The sequence below is a fragment of the Camelus dromedarius genome, chromosome 4, assembly GCF_036321535.1.
Source record: "Camelus dromedarius isolate mCamDro1 chromosome 4, mCamDro1.pat, whole genome shotgun sequence".
Classification (NCBI taxonomy): Eukaryota; Metazoa; Chordata; class Mammalia; order Artiodactyla; family Camelidae; genus Camelus; species Camelus dromedarius.
The window spans coordinates 3492994-3508898 of record NC_087439.1 but is presented as its reverse complement, the minus strand read 5'-3'; the positions used below and the strand labels follow the sequence as shown (position 1 = coordinate 3508898).

Genomic DNA, 15905 nt, shown 5'->3' with positions numbered 1-15905 from the left:
CAATGAAGTCACAGCTCCTATTAGTGTTATCATAGTGCTGTCAGGTGTAGTGGTAACTTTTAAGCATCCTGCTTCGGCTGTTACTCTGTTCAGAGAAAACTAGCTTATACTTTGAATGTTCAACCATGAACTTTGCAGTCATCTAACGGGGGTATAAAAATGTTCCCTTGTGCCGAACTGTAAAGGTAACAGAACAGGGATAGACCCTCATGGCCCAAAGGGAAAATCCCAGTCTACATTTAGGTAAGATTACTTAATATTTCTTAATGTTGCTTATTTACTAGAACACAGTCCACCTTACACATTTTTTTATGTTTCAGATGCAGAAAGAAAAAGCCTCTATACGCTCTTTCTGGAGTCTGTACAGTCTCGTCTTCGGCATGGAGAAGCGCCCACCGCCCAGGCCCTCCCTGAGCCACAGACCCCCAGAGAGGCCCTCGTGAAGATGCAGTCCATCGCCGAAAGGCACCTGGAGCTGGATGACGTTCATGACCCACTGCTGGCGATTAATTTTGCAAGGTGATACACGCCTGCAGGATTTTCAGTGATTGAAATGGCAGAATCTGTGCTGCAGTATTTAGTAACTGTTTATCTCTGCCAGGTAGGGCTTTCCAGCCTTAAAAATGGAAACCTTTGAAGCCTCTCCTTCCTAATGAATGGAATACAAGAAGACACTGTGTTCACTTAGCTCGGATGTATAACTTGGTCTCCTTATTGTTTGTGAAAGTCCACAGATTATCATGTCCCTAAGGCCATTGGCCAGTGCTGTCACTCATACAGAAGATGCTGGTGGAAGTGGGGGTCGTGGGGTCCTTGGACACGTTGAGTCAGACCCTCCCTATGTTTCTTGGCCCTCAGGTGCTTTCAGGCACTTAGCCCGATTGAAGTGAGCCGTTCAGACGCATACAACGCCCTGTTTATTGTCCAGTGGTCATATTTACTGGCTCCGCTCCAATGGCTAGAAAGACCTACTCAGTACCTGACCCTAAAGGGAGGAGCAACTCCGTGAAGGACTGGTTTACACAAAGAATATTTTGAGGGTGTTTATTTCTATAAGCTTTGCTATAATAGTTGTATTTTTAAGACTAAAGGTAAAAACGGGACTCCGGAGTTTTGATATAAGGCAATTCTGTTGAAATTAATGGATATGTATATGTGGTGTGTGGTGTGTACATATCTGCATGTCTGTATATGGAATGTTGTTCAACCATAAATGACGCTTTGCCATTTGCAGCAACATGGATGGACTTGGAAATTATTATGCCAAGTGAAGTAAGCCAGACAGACGAAGACAAATACTGTATGACATCACTTACATGTGGAATCTAAAAAAATTAAGCAGACTAGTGAATATAAGAGAAAAGAAACAGACTCACAGATGTAGAGAAGGAACTAGCGGTTACCATGGGGAGCGGGGACCAGGGAGCGGCAAGATAGGGGCGGGGGCTTAAGAGTACAAGCTACTGGGTATAAAATAAATAAGCCGTGAGGGTTTGTTGTACAGCACAAGGAATATAGCCTGTGCTGTAAAATATAATATTTCATAATAACTGTAAGTGGAGTATCACCTTTAAAAATTGTGAATCACCATGTTGTACACCTGAAACTTATATAACATTGTGAATCAACTATACTTCAATTTTTTTAATGATTTTTTTAAAAAAAGAGAACTCTTTTTTCAAAAAGACTCATGTTTTTATGTTAAAGGTTGTATTTGGAACAGAGTGACTTTTACGAGAAGTTTGCTGGTGGAGACATATGTGTGGATAGATCATCAGAATCTGTGACTTGCCAGACTTTTGAATTAACGCTGAGATCTTGCCTGTACCCTCATATTGACAAGCAGTATCTAGATTGCTGTGGAAACCTCATGCGAACTCTAAAAAAGGATTACAGGTGTGTAGTAGCCAGTAGTTTGTTGTATCTTCAGAATAGTTGAAATTTTCTTTTTTTAAACCTGGATTTCAGGTTAATTCTTATTAGAGTAGGAAATGGCTATGCAACAGTTTTCTTTTGAGAGGATCAATTAACCATGAATGTTTTCTTAACCTGTTGTGAAATTTAATTCTTTGTTTCTGAGAATTCATCCCAAATGAAATCTAGCAAAAGTTTGTTGTACAAAAATGCTCATCATGAAGTTTGCTCTCAGAGGGAAAAACGTGAAATTACTTAAGAATGGATGACTAATGGGGGTGGGGGCATAGGGTATAGCTCAGTGGTAGAGTGTGTGTTTAGCATGCACAAGGCCCTGGGTTCAATCCCCAGTACCTACATTAAAAAAAAAAAAAAGAATGGATGACTAGTTCTTTAAATTACAGCATATCTGTAAATTGGGCATATCCATCTTCATGTATGAACTTTACAGTTCATACAAATTATGTTTAGAGTTTTGAATAACTTAGAATTTCTGAAAGCTTAGAAAGCAGAATATATAATATGGCAGGAACTATATGTATTTTTAGTGCATAAAAAAGAAGACTGGAAAGAAACACCCTAAATATTAACAGTGGAAATTCATCATGAATAGTAGGATTTGGGTATTTTTTGTTACACTTTTGTGACTTCGCCAGTTTTCTTCAGTGTTACAGAAAAATAACTTACTTCTTTCTGATAATTAAAAGTAAAACATAGGCTATTTTTATTATTTTTAGAAGTCTTTAAGATGTGTTAGTATGTCTAATTTTAGTAAATATAGAACGTAAGTCTGTTTCACTTGGTTTAAATTGATCTAGAATCCCGTCTTACAAGCCTAAGACCTTCCCGTCACGTATTTTCTCTCCATTCAGGTTGGTTGAGTACTTGCAGGCCATGAGAAACTTTTTCTTGATGGAAGGAGGAGATACCATGTATGACTTCTACACATCAATTTTTGATAAAATCAGAGAAAAGGAAACCTGGCAGAATGTGTCTTTTCTTAACGTCCAGCTCCAGGAAGCAGTAGGACAACGTTATCCTGAAGACAGTTCTCGGTAAAATATGGGCGGCACCTTGTAATGTCAGAAAATAGCCCACATGCCAGGAACTCCCCTGGGACCTTCTCAGGTGCTATTTAACCCTCACACTAATTAGAGCTCTTCTACACATTAGAAAACAGGCCCCGGGGACGTGCCCACGGAGGGGAAGAGTCAGTGGGGTGGGGCCGTGCGATCTGCCCGGGTCTGGGCCGTCCTCCTGTGACGGGGGTCTGTGCGGCCACCTTCCCGCCCCCAGGCCTCGCCCCCCCGGCGGCCGCTGTTCTGACAGTGAGAGCAGGGCCCTCACAGAGCCTCGCTTCCAGCACAGACCGGTCACAGCACGCCCACGGTCAGCAGAGGGAAGCAGATCCCACCACCTTCAGGGCAGGGTTGCCTGTTTCCAGGCTGCTGTACCGGCTTCTCCCCAGTCCGGAGGCTGACCTTCCGCCTTCCTGTCAGCTGCCTGCTGAGCAGCTTGGCCAGGGCCATGGGTTGGGGCCACTAAACCCTTGTGTCGCAGAGGCTCATCTTCCCCCGCGCCTGGCGGGCCTGTTTCCTGTCCCATGTTCTTGCTTAGCTGCCTTTCTTGGCTCCCTCAGTGGCCCTTCGAAGCAATAATGATAATAATTAACATTTATCACATGCCACGTACGGCATTCTTTCCCCGGTTACTGACCATCTGCTACTTAGGAGTAGATAAAACAATTCCTTTCCTATGTCATGTGTTAACTTTGATTTTTCCATAAAAGCAGAATATTCATCCATTACATGGTTAGTAAAAGCCGGGTAACTACTAGATTCTTATCATAGTAAAAAATTAGTGCCCAACAACCCCGAAGGGGCTGTGGAAAGTTATATTTTTCACTATCAGTAGAAACTCGTGAATTTTGTTATCTTTAGTATGTTTCCATTTATTACAGTTATTCCTCTGGTCTTTCCCAGGCTGTCCCATCTTTACCCAGAGAGAACTCCCTCACTTGACCCTGGTAATCTTGGGGAGCATCCTTACTTATAGAACTGGATGTCCAGGCTCATCCTGTGCACGTCCCGCCCCAGGCTGCGCACCACTCCCCAGAGCACTGATCCTGTCTGTTCCGTGGCTTTAAAAGCCTGCGATCTGGATGCCAGAGTATTGTCTGTACTGAAGCATCAGTACTTCTGGGCTCGCTCAGCAGATGGAGCTAGGAAATAGATAGGAAGAAAAAAATCATAAGCTCGTATTGATATTTCCAATATGTATTCAAAATAACAGGATTTCAGTTCTTTGCTTTTCCTTTGTGTCTTTTCCCTTGAGTCTTACTAATGTGAACACTTGCTGGTTTTATTCTATTATAAGTCTTAATAGTCCCAAAGTAACAAGAAGAGCAGCAAGCCCCCTGAGAGTTTAAAACATGCCTGATTGTTTTCTCTTCCTTGTACGTTCAGGTCGTCAGAATCCCGTATTTCAAGGTCAGTTGCAGTAATTCTCCGCGTGATTATACCACTGACTTAACTTAGGGTCAGGTTCATTTGTTTTAGTTTACTTTCTGCTTTTAGGAATTGCTTTGTTTTTGTTTTTTCTTGATTCAGTTTTGGTTTTTAATTATGTAAAACGGCTGTATATCTCTTAAAGTTAAAATCATTGGTACGAAGATCCTTTTAGGGAGCTCTGGTTTCTAGTCCTGTGCTGCCCACTTTCTCCCTTCCCTAGTAACCATTTTTATTAGATTTTATTTTATCCTTACAGTGTTTATTTTTTGGCACCAAAACCGCATGTGTATGAATTCCTTTTTCTCCTCACATGTCACACAAAAGGAAGCACATGGTGAACACTCTCCAGCACCTGCTTTGTTTTTCTCAGGTGAACAGTACATCCCAGACCCACTCCATCTGCAGGCTGGAGAGCCTGACCTCACTCCTTTACGGCTGACTGGCCTTCCACTGTGTTCATTGACCAGGTGTCCTGTTGGTGGACGTTTGAGCTTCTGTTCTTTCGCTGTGTGTGTGCAGTGACTGGCCTTGTGCATGTCACTGCTGGTTTTTGCCAGTGTGACTTCGGAGTATGTTTCTAGAAGGAGAGTGCCAGGTGAAAGGGTAACCACGTGTGTAGCCATCCTAGCTGTTACCGAGTTCCTCTTCATAAAGGCTGTGTGTTTGCTGATTGCCACCAGCTGTGTGTAGAGGGGCTTTCTCCACAGCCTCACCAACGGAATATGTTGTCAGATTTTTGGATTTTTTGCCAGTCTGATGATGAAAAGCGATTATCTCAGTGTAGTTTTAATTTACATTTTTCTATATGTGAGCTTAGTCATCTTTTTATGTTTATTTTTGCATTTCTTTTTTTAATGAAGTATAGTCAGTTACAATGTATCAATTTCTAGTGTGCAGCACAATGTCCCAGTCATGCATACACATACATATATTTGTTTTCATATTCTTTTTCACTAAAAGTTATTAGAAGATATTGAGTATAGTTCCCTGTGCTATACAGAAGAAATCTGTTTTTTTAATCTATTTTTGTATATAGCAGTTAATATTTGCAAATCTCAAACTCCCAGATTTACCCCTTCCCACCCCCCGTTTCCCCTGGTAACCGTAGATTGTTTACTATGTCTGTGAGTTTGTGTCTGTGTTGTAGGTGTGCTATTTAGCGCCTCTTTTTCTTTTTTTAGATTCCACTTATGACTGCATTTCTTTTAATACGAACTATCCATATTTTTCACTACTATTTCTATCCAGATCAGGTTGTTGATGTTAATCCTCTCCATTTTTAGGAGTTCTGTTTATAGATTTACCAACTTGGGATTTGTATTTTTGTCCTTCTTATGACATAACAATTTCCTGTTGTTTTGACATGCAGACTTTTTTAGTTTATCTCTTATTACTTCTGAATTTTGAGTTAAGAAAGTTTTACTGTCTCTCAGGTTATGAAGAAATCCACTCATCTTTTCTTTAAATGCTTGAATGGATTTTTTACATTTAGTTGTTGATCCATATGGAATTTATTCAGCTAAAAAAACATGAGAAATAGATCCAGTTGTATCTTTTTCCAAATGATTAATTGATTCCCATCACTTATTTCTTTTTAAAAAAAAATCCACCTTTCCCTGTTTATTGGAGGTGTCACTTGATCGTTAAATTTTCACGTACACTGGAGTCATGTGCATTAGGTCTCTTACTGGATTTTCCATCCGTCTCATTGTTCTGTTTATTCACATGCCAGTAGTATTCGGTTTTAATTATAGAGTTTTCCTGGCTATTGTTGCTTATTTATTTTTCCAAATGTACTTTATCATCGGCTTGTCTAGCTTCCTCCACCAAAACCAAAACCAAAACCAAAACCAAAACACAAACCTTGGTGGTATTTTCATTGAGGTTGCATCCCATTCACAGATTAACTCAGGACAAATGAGCCACCCCATTGGGACCCCTCCTCCTATGACTTCCATGTGTTCTAGGTGCTCGTCTGTGCCCACCTGCTTGCTGAGGCCGGGCCCCTGAGTCTCCTTCTCAGTTCCAGGCTTCCCTGCCCTGCCCACGCCCTCCCATGTCCCTGCTGCTCCTCTGCAGCCTCCCTGTGGGCCCATTGCCCTCTACCTGCCCTTGGCGTAGCTTCTCCTGCCTGGGGCCCTTACACCCATATTGATGGCCTCAGCGACCCCTGATGACCTGCAGATCAGTACCTTTAGCACAGGTGTCTGCACAGCCAGCACCTCATGACTTGTCTCAGATGTCACATATCCAGTGGTGACCTTATTGTTTCTTAGCCCTTTGTTTATCCTGGAGGGCAGCACGGTTCATCCCAGTGCCCAGGGCCATGTGTGGCTCACCCTAGACTCCTTCCCCTCCGCCAGCCCCCACACATCCCTGGCCACTCAGTCCTGCCTCCTGGACAGCGTTCCCGGTCCCTCTCGTCCCCATCCCCCTCATCCCTCTCGGTGCTCACTCGGGGGTGTCCCCCTGCCGCCTCCTGACCTCTGCCTCTCAGCTTCCCTCCCTCCCGCTTGACCCCCGCCAGGCCACACTGGAAAGCCGTCTCTCCGTGCCCCGTGACAGATGGTCCGAGCTGCTCGCAAGAGAGAAAGCTGCTCGCTGTCTGGCTTGTTTTCCCAGCCCCGTTTCTTGCACACAAAAACGTGTAGACACATCATGTTCTGTCTCCACCATACTTTTTCCATTTCAGGGGTTTGGACTACTTCTAGTTTCCCCAAGAGCTGTACTCTCCCCCAGGAGCCTCCACGTGTCCCGCATCCCCCAGTTACCTGCTCTCTCGTGTGCGTGGCCTGCCAGTGGTCTGCCCTCCTGCAGAGCTCTGCCGGCCTGGCGTGGTGACAGGAGGGTGACTACGTGTTTCCTCTGGGCTGTGAGCCCCTGGGTGGGGGAGGGGTCGGCTTTCTGTCACCTGCCTAGTGCAGTGCCTGACAAGGTCTTCAGTAGGTGCCTACTGAGTGCTTCGTGGATGCACATGTAGCAGACTTATGAGCAAAAAATTCTGACTAGCCTGTGACGCGGAATGAAGTGGCTAACTCATAAATCACGCACCAGCTTTCACATGTCTGGTTCAAGGCTGACTCCTGCCTCCTCCTCACAGTTAGCCCTCCGTGGGCTGCTGTCACAAGGTGCCCCTGCGCCCCTGGGGGAGTAGGGTCATTCTCAGCCCGCGGAAGGGACTGCAGCGAGGAGGGAAGGAGATGAGTCCTGGCCCGGGGGCGTTTCCGTGCCCTGTGGCTGCTGCTTGCTTTCTGTGGGGAGTCCCATTCAAACCCGCCGGGGAGGGGTGGACGAAGCAGGGTGACGCCCGCGCTTTAGAAGCGGACCCCGTTCTTGCCCCGGCACGCGCACGCGCGCTGTCCCGCGGGAGGAGCGCGCCCCGCCCGCCGCCCCCAGCCGAGGGTCCGTCTCCTGGGCCTCTGGCTGAAGTGTACCAGGACCGAGTGCCTGGCGATTGCAGTTCATCTTCCCCGACCCGTCTTTTTTCCTAAGTAACTTACTGTAGTTGTTAAGTAGCTCATCTGTTTTAGAGCGAAACCCCTTACTTGAAAATTTTGCCCCTCTTTATTTCTAAAACCTGATTTCTATCCTAGAATATGTGCTAGAAAATATGTCTTTATTGGAATATTTGTAGTCCTTTTATGAAATACAGTCTTTTGGAATATATAAATAAAATCACTACTAAAATGCTAACGCTTTTTTTAAAGAGCATTTTTATAAGAGCATAGTGCTTTTCACAAAACTGAAGCCGATGTTTCTTTATCTAGTCTGTCTATCTCTTTTGAAAATGTTGACACAGCTAAGAAGAAACTGCCTGTTCATATCTTAGATGGTCTGACCCTGAGCTACAAGGTATGTGCTCATAATCTTTGTAAAAATACTATTTTCCATTAAAATTAAAACATACAAGTAATAGGTTACTTTCTATTCTAATTTTCTGGTTTTGTTTTCATAGGTCCCATGGCCTGTGGACATTGTTATAAGTTTGGAATGTCAAAAAATTTATAATCAGGTGTTCCTTCTCTTACTGCAGATTAAGTGGGCAAAATATAGTCTGGATGTTTTACTATTTGGTGGTAAGATTCGTTTTCAACAGACAAATTATAATTTAATTATAGTCCTGAAAAAGAGAGGTTGGTCGTCTTTGGTCATTTTTCATGTGTACACAAGTGCCAAATTGACATGTATTTATAGCAGCAGTTTCATAGACAGACCTCAGAATTAACTTCCCTGAATGAATACAGTTAATCTAAAATACAGTAAAGAGAGTGGGAAGGGATAAGTTTGGGAGTTTTAGATTTGCAAATGTTAACCACATTTGTAAATGTTAATCATGTAAAAATAGATTTTAAAGAAACAAACTTCTCCTGTATAGCACAGGGGACTATATTCAATATTTTATAATAACCTTTTTAAAAAATTTTTAATAGACTTTATTCTTTTAGAGCAGTTTCAGGTTCACAACAGAATTGAGCAGAAAACAGAGTTCTCCCTCCCCTCCCACACATATATACTCCCCTACCCTCAAACATCCCTCATCAATGTGGCATATTTGGTGCAGTCGAACCAACATGGGCACATTCAGTATCTTATAATAACCTTTAATGAGAAAGAATATGAAAATGAATGTGCAGGTATATGCGTAACTGGGACGTGCTGTACACCAGAGATTGACATGTTGTAACTGCCAGTACTTCAATTAAAAAATAAAGTATGATAAATTAGGAATTCAGCCAGAATAAGAATTCTTAGACTAGGTGAAAATTTTTTATGACAAGTTAATGGGACTCTGTTTACATTTTTGATGCCAGTGATAAGGTGATACAGCAGTTCTCACTGCCTCACCTTCCAGAGACGCTGAAGGTGAGGTCCCTGCTGTGAGTCCAGCCGAGGGCCCTTTGCAGGGCCGACAACCACCCGTCCCAAGTCCTGCCCTGGGCACGTGGGGTCGGGTGGACGCTCTTCCCACCCACTCTGCTCTTCATTCCTTTACAGAGCTAGCTAGTCCTGCTGAAAAGCCACAGCTTAAAGAAGGGCTTTCCTGTGATCAAGACACAGCTGCTCAGTTTGGACCACAGAAGAAGCCAGTAAGACAGCAGATACATCGCATGTTCCTCTTAAGAGTGAAGCTCATGCACTTTGTGAACAGCTTGCACAACTACATCATGACCAGGGTGCGTGTCTGTCCATCCACTCAGTTCTGTCACCATGTGTGCGGCTATTCACAGCGAATTACAAGTAATGTATTTATAAACATGAAGATGTCCACAGAATGCTTACAGACCATACATGTGGAAACAGCACATACTAAAAACTTGCTCATAAAATGATATGACAGCAGGGGAGGTGTTTTTTAAACACTTCCAGAGCCTGTGTATCCAGAGACTGCTGTCTCTCCTGGCCAGCAGCCCTCTGGGATGGACACCCAGAGCTCCCCTTTTGGAATTGCCTTCAGGACTTACCACATAGTCCCTTAAATTTCATCAGTGGTGACAGAGCAGTCCCTGGAAAATGGCTCCTGTTTTCAGTGAAGCCTAAGAGCATGTGTCAGGCTGGTGCAGAGTGTAAGGAGGAAGGTGCGGCCAAGTTACATGCTTTTTTCTTAAATACAAGTAACTCATTACAAAGTAAATAAAACTGCAGTTCTCACATGTGTTAAAACCCGTTCCAGGGGAAGTTCTGAAGACGAGTTCAGATACTTGAACAGTTGTAGGCATTATTAGAGGACAATACTTAGTGTTTAAAATGGTTGCTAACTATTTGTAGGCATTCTAGCAGACAGGGTCTAGAATCCACTGTGGTTCGGGTGCAGGGAGCCTTTGAAGCCTGTGTTTCAGACGTGCACACGGTAGACACGCTCCCTGCTTCCCGTGCACCGGTGCCTTCAGAGGGCCAGCCGCAGGCCCTTAATTGTTGAGAGTAAATGGTAGGAGTTTAAGTTTTTGCTTAAATTTGTTTTTTTCTACTTGCAGTACAATTATGCTTCTTTTAAAGAAAGACCATTGTATAAACAATGGAATTTATAAAAACATATAAATTAAGTATACCTGACGACTTTTTTAAAAATTAGTGCATTTCCTATAGGGTTTGATATTCTTGCCCCTCCGCACAGGAGCAGCCTGTTAGTCCAGAGTGAGGCCTCCCCCCACTGTGCAAATGGGTGTCCTAAAGACTGTGCCCACCGTCATTCTAGGGTAAGAGGGCCAGCCTGTGAGAAGGGTACTTTCGTGGGGAGGGTGTAGCTTAGGGGTAGAGCGCACACCTAGCATGCACAAGGTCCTGAGTTCAACCCCCAGGACCTCCATTACAAATAAATAAACCTCATTACCTCCCCCCAAAATAAAAAATAAAATTAAGAAAAAAAGAATGGTACTTGATACGCTTTACAGGTGTGACTGTTGAAGGAAGAAGTTGAGGGGAGTAGAAGAGGGTGGTGAAAAGTTACGTGTGCGGCACACACGTTCTCGAAGAAGAAATCTGATTCGGCCTCTTTCTCTTTCAAGATTCTTCACAGCACAGGGCTGGAGTTTCAACATCAAGTTGAGGAAGCCAAGGATCTAGATCAACTGATTAAAATTCACTATAGATACTTGTCAACCATCCATGATCGATGTCTGCTCAGAGAAAAGGTACGGGAGCTGTCACCTGCAACCTTGGCCAGTGAGGCTGGGCCGAAGCAGCCAAGGGAGGTGTCTCTCTGCTTTATTGTTTTGTACTTATTAAGCGTCTGATCTGCAGAATGTTCTTTAAGGAAGGACCAGATCAAATGAGGTCAGAAATTTTTGCCATATTACTGGAAATTATTTCTAAGAGAAACAGATGACAGCTGTGTTGTGACAGTCAGCAGTCACTCAGCCCTGTGTTAGATTCAGTGGGAAAATTTTATCTGCAGTTGTGGAATAAATAGTGCTCTCGTCAGGAAGTGCGTCCCGCTTGGTGTGAACGTATGGCATTAAGTCACCTTACAGCCATTGGAATGACTGGTGAACGTCCATGGCTGTCCCAGGAGAGGGCACTTGCCAGCTCTGTAGCTCAGACTCCGCTGCGGATGCGCCTGTGCTGTGGGTGTGGCACCGTGTTCAGAGCCTAGCACCCTTCCTTGTATGCAGAAGGCACTCATTGCCCCGATGAGCTTTTTCTGTGACTCGTTTGAGTTAGGTGAAAGTGTTGGTGTCAGTGCTCTCCCTGGCTTTCCCTCCAGGTCAGCTTTGTGAAGGAAGCCATCATGAAGGTGTTGAACTTGGCCCTCATGTTTGCAGATGGTTGGCAGGCCGGCCTGGGGGCGTGGCAGTAAGTACGAAGCTCCTGCAAACTCTGTGCTGTGACCGTGTCCCCTTCCCTTCTTCCTCTGGGAGCCTTGTTTTTCATCCAGACAACAGATCACGTCCACTTATACTTTTAAAAAAAGAATCAAAGAATTGGCTTTGTTCATCTAAACTAGGCAGCATCAAGACTTGTGCAATTCTTTTATGAATGGTGAAACAATAAGAAAAATCTGAAGTCTTTGATTGGGACAAGCAAATATCCGTAAATTACATTCATGTTTTGCCATATAGGTTTTGTTAAGTTTTTGTCACGGATGCCGTCAGACATGCAGAAGTGAGGGCGGGGGGCGTAACAGACCCTGGGACCATTACTCCCCTCGAGCAGGTGCCAGTGACCGCCGGGTCTGTATTGTGTCTACTGCCCACCCCCGTGTGCTCAGTTATTTTAAACCAAGTTCTGGACACCATGCTAGATTATAGTCCAAAGTTGTATCTTAAAGAGCTCTAAAAGACTGTATGTTTTACTTCTAGGGTGTTTATTATTCACACCCATCGCATAGAAAGGCAGAGGACAGTTGAGGGCCCAGGAGCAATTCCGTCCCGTCCTGCACACCGTCCCCTGCTGTTCCTTGGACATGCAGCCAGCAGCTCGCCCCTGTCTGGCTTAGAAACTTGGTGCGATGCTGCTCTTGCCCCTGAAGTAAAAGTGCGAGTCTGGCTGACCAGGCTGTCGGGGTAACAGCTTGTACTTAGTTGGTGTTGGTAAGGAGCTGAGAATTCGTTGTAATCTGAAATCTTAACCTGCGATTGTATCAGAATACTCTAAATGAAGAAACTAAGGCAGTAGATAAAGTTCATAGTTGCAGGGATGAAAGAAGTCTTGTTGGTGGAAAGTCTCGAGTGTGGCGAGCGGACTTCTCTCTCCACGTGCTGTCGGGTGGACTGTGTATGCTTTGCAGGAACTGAGCTGTTCCGGTTTCTTCAAGTAGATAGTAAGAAAAAAGCAGGGAGGTGAGGAGGACTTAAGCATATCGGCCATTGCAGTTTATGGAAATGGACTGATCCAGATTCAAACTTTGGGCAGAAAAGTGAAAAAACTTTCAAGCGTCAGTGAAATTTGAGCACTATTTGATGATTTTTTTTAAATCGTTAGGTGTTTTTAAGCAAATGCTGTTGAGGTTTTTTTAAAGGAATCTCTATCTTTAGTGTATGCACATTGAAATATTTATGACTGAAATGCTGGGATGTCTCAGATTTACTTCTAAATGGGGCTGCCTGGGGATGGGGGGTGACTGCTCAAGCTGGGTGTGTTTGCTCATTCCCATAATAACAAGGTTTTAAATGATTTTTAGATGTAAGGTTTTATATCTTTAATGTGCTCTTTATTTCAAAAGAAGATGCGGCTGTGAACGTGAAAATGCAGACCTGCACAGTAGGGAAGGCGGGTCCCCAGGTGTCCTCGCTCTGGAGCTCAGGGCCGTCCTGAAGCTGCGGTTTTGTGTCCCAGTGATGCTTTCCTTCAGACACTGAAAGTTCCTATTTTAAAGTGGGGCAGGAAATGTTATATTTTGCTTTATAATCTTTAGAGTTAGGACGCTGAATAATTAAACTGAAGCACATTTGAAATTACTTCAAAAGTATTTGACAGCTTACCTCTTAACCCCTTGTGCACTTACTTAAATCGAAATTTACTTTCTTTCCCAGAATGGAATCTATTGAGAAAATGGAGTCTGATTTTAAAAACTGCCACATGTTTCTTGTAACCATTTTAAACAAAGCTGTCTGTAGAGGATCCTTTCCCCATCGTGAGTATCACACTGAAATGTCACAGCTTTATGTTTCCTTGTAACTAAGTCCACACATTATTGTTTTGGTACTGATCTCATGAAGAATTAGCATTTTTCACCATTTCTAACCTGGAAAGCCCCTCGGCAGTTGAATTTTACCCCAGTTACAGTGGTGCGAGTGGATCAGTTGAGACTAAAGACCTGTTTTCTTGTTTATCACTTGGTAGAGCAGTGGATTTCCAAAACCATCGTTAAAGCAGACGGCAGAATAGGTTTCAGTCACCCTTCACTGTCATGTGTGGCCTTTGTAACAACTATTCCTTTTCAAAAGATAGGGGGTTTTTTGGCGGGGAGGGGTGGAGGCTTGTTTTGTTTTTAGCAATTTTAAAACTCCCAGTGCTGCCTCTTACACAAGGAAATAACAGGCCTGACAGTTGAGAACACAGCGTGTGTGAAGCAGACAGAGAGGTCTGTGGGCCGAGTCCTGGGGAAAAGAGAGCTGCTTGATCTGCAGAGACAGAGGGCAAAGTAGCATCTTTCTGCAGCTTTTTTTTTGGAAAAGAATACAGGGCTCATTTTTCCCCCTATTTCTGAATATTCAAATTGTGATATGCTGCTCATTAAGAGTAGCTAAACGTGTTTTGAAACACTGTTAGAGTAACAGTGCGAGAATGCCTAATAAGCAAACAAACAAAAACATATTTTGTTTAATCCTGTCAAAAAGTTGTGAATGCAAAGAAGTCTTAAATTCTGGGATGATGTGAGCCCTTAAGTGCTGAGCTGCTGCACCTGCAGTATGGACAGGTCGGGAGTGACCGGCCAGAGGCACGTAGACCTCGCCAGATAGAGAAACCTGCCGAGCATGGGTGATGTGTGTGTGGCGGACTGGAATCCCAGGCGCCGGGATCGCAGAGCCAGCCCCCCGACCCCCAGCCCTCCCGTGTGGGCTCTGTAAGTGGCCGTGTGGAAGCTGGGGGCCAGGTGGGAAAACAGAGAGAGCGCTCTAATCTCACAGAGCTCAGATCCCTGTGTGCCTGTGTCAGAGTGTGTCAGAACTGAGCCCACAGTGAAGAGGCATTCTCTTACTGTGCATGTATTTAAAAACAAACAAGTGAGGGGGGAGGGTATAGCTCAGTGGTAGAGTGTGTGCTTAGCATGCACGGGGTCCTGGGTTCAGCCCCCAGTGCCTCCATTAAAAATCAATTAATCTATCTATCTATTTAATTACCTCCCCCGTAAAACAAACAAAAACAATAAAAAATTTTTTAAAAATAAGTGTCGTACACCCCTGCTGCCACCTCTCAGTCCCCTCCTACCCAAAAAAAACCTGTTAGAAATGTGTTAGAGGAAACATTGGTGCATTTGTTCATTTTTGTACTGGAGAACTATTATGCAAGTGGATTCCATTTGTAGGTTAGAACATGGCGTTTTGTTATTGAGTCCAGATTTTTTGACATTTGGAAGAATGATTTGTGCAGATTTTTGTTTTCGAAAACTAAAATGATCTGAAGTAGAAGTTAATACTTTTTCAATTTGTATTTAAATAATGAAGATGATCTTTATTATAAGTTAAAAATCAGTGTTTTAATTAAAAGTAGAAAATGTGTCTAAATACTTTCCAGGTTTGAATTTATTAAAGCCTCATTCAGACATTTTCAAATACTTAAACCTATTTTGTGGTGACAAGGGACAGACTGGGATTTCAAAACGTAGAATAGGTAACCTTGTTTTCATTCCTCCCACAGTGGAGTCTCTAGCACTGTCGCTCATGGCTGGCATGGAACAAAGCTAAACATCTCCAGTGCGGTAAAGATCTCAGATTTAATCTTCATACAGATACATTTCGACCACATGCAGCTGAGAAACGGAAATCTATTTTGGTTTATTTTAAAAAACTGTTGTCTGCTATCTAGACAGATGTTTTTGGTGTTTTCTCTGAAAATTATTGATTAGTATATAGGGTTATGTGTATAAAATTGTGTCAATAATGCAAAGTGTATATAAGCTGTTTACACTTATATTTCCTACTGTAAGCTGCAGATTTATGGTATTGATACCTTTAAATATAAAATATATCATTTTTGAAAATGTAATTATTAATATTAAAAATAAATTAAAGCATTTTAAAGTATTTCACTCCCCTTTTGCTCAGTCACAGAAGTTTTCGCACAGAGTTTTACATGCTCTCTTCCCTAAAGCTTGTGTTAGATTCGGCAGTCTGAAAAGAAGTATTTTTTTGTGCCTGGGAACTTCCAAAATGGAAAATATCTTCAACCAGTGTCAATAAATGAAAAAGCCAGCTTCACTTAGGGCCATCTGTTGGCACATCCTATTAGTTGGCATTTGTGAGTAATTTTTATGAGTTAACCAGTTACATCTTAATTACAATTGCGTTTACCATTCAGTTCGCCCACATTTTCTTTCTATAC

The 15905-nt window shown here is 43.2% G+C and overlaps 1 protein-coding gene across 6 annotated transcripts in view; it reads left to right on the top strand.

Annotated features, from left to right (window-relative positions):
• Positions 1-15602, top strand: part of TUBGCP5 (tubulin gamma complex component 5) — a 46471-nt gene extending 30869 nt beyond the window's left edge. For 2 of the 6 annotated variants that reach the window (XM_064484651.1, XM_064484650.1), the window contains exons 14-24: positions 321-519; positions 1708-1896; positions 2787-2969; positions 4380-4403; positions 8192-8276; positions 8380-8500; positions 9420-9598; positions 10928-11053; positions 11626-11714; positions 13394-13494; positions 15222-15602. In XM_064484651.1, coding sequence (XP_064340721.1) covers positions 321-519; positions 1708-1896; positions 2787-2969; positions 4380-4403; positions 8192-8276; positions 8380-8500; positions 9420-9598; positions 10928-11053; positions 11626-11714; positions 13394-13494; positions 15222-15268 — 1343 coding nt within the window. In that variant the 3' untranslated portion in view covers positions 15269-15602. Of the gene's footprint in view, positions 1-320; positions 520-1707; positions 1897-2786; positions 2970-4379; positions 4404-8191; positions 8277-8379; positions 8501-9419; positions 9599-10536; positions 10619-10927; positions 11054-11625; positions 12452-13393; positions 13495-15221 lie in introns of those variants that run through there. The other 4 variants (XM_031451167.2, XM_031451166.2, XR_010380525.1 and 1 more) reach the window with 3 other exon arrangements.
• The last annotated feature ends 303 nt before the right edge of the window (positions 15603-15905 follow it).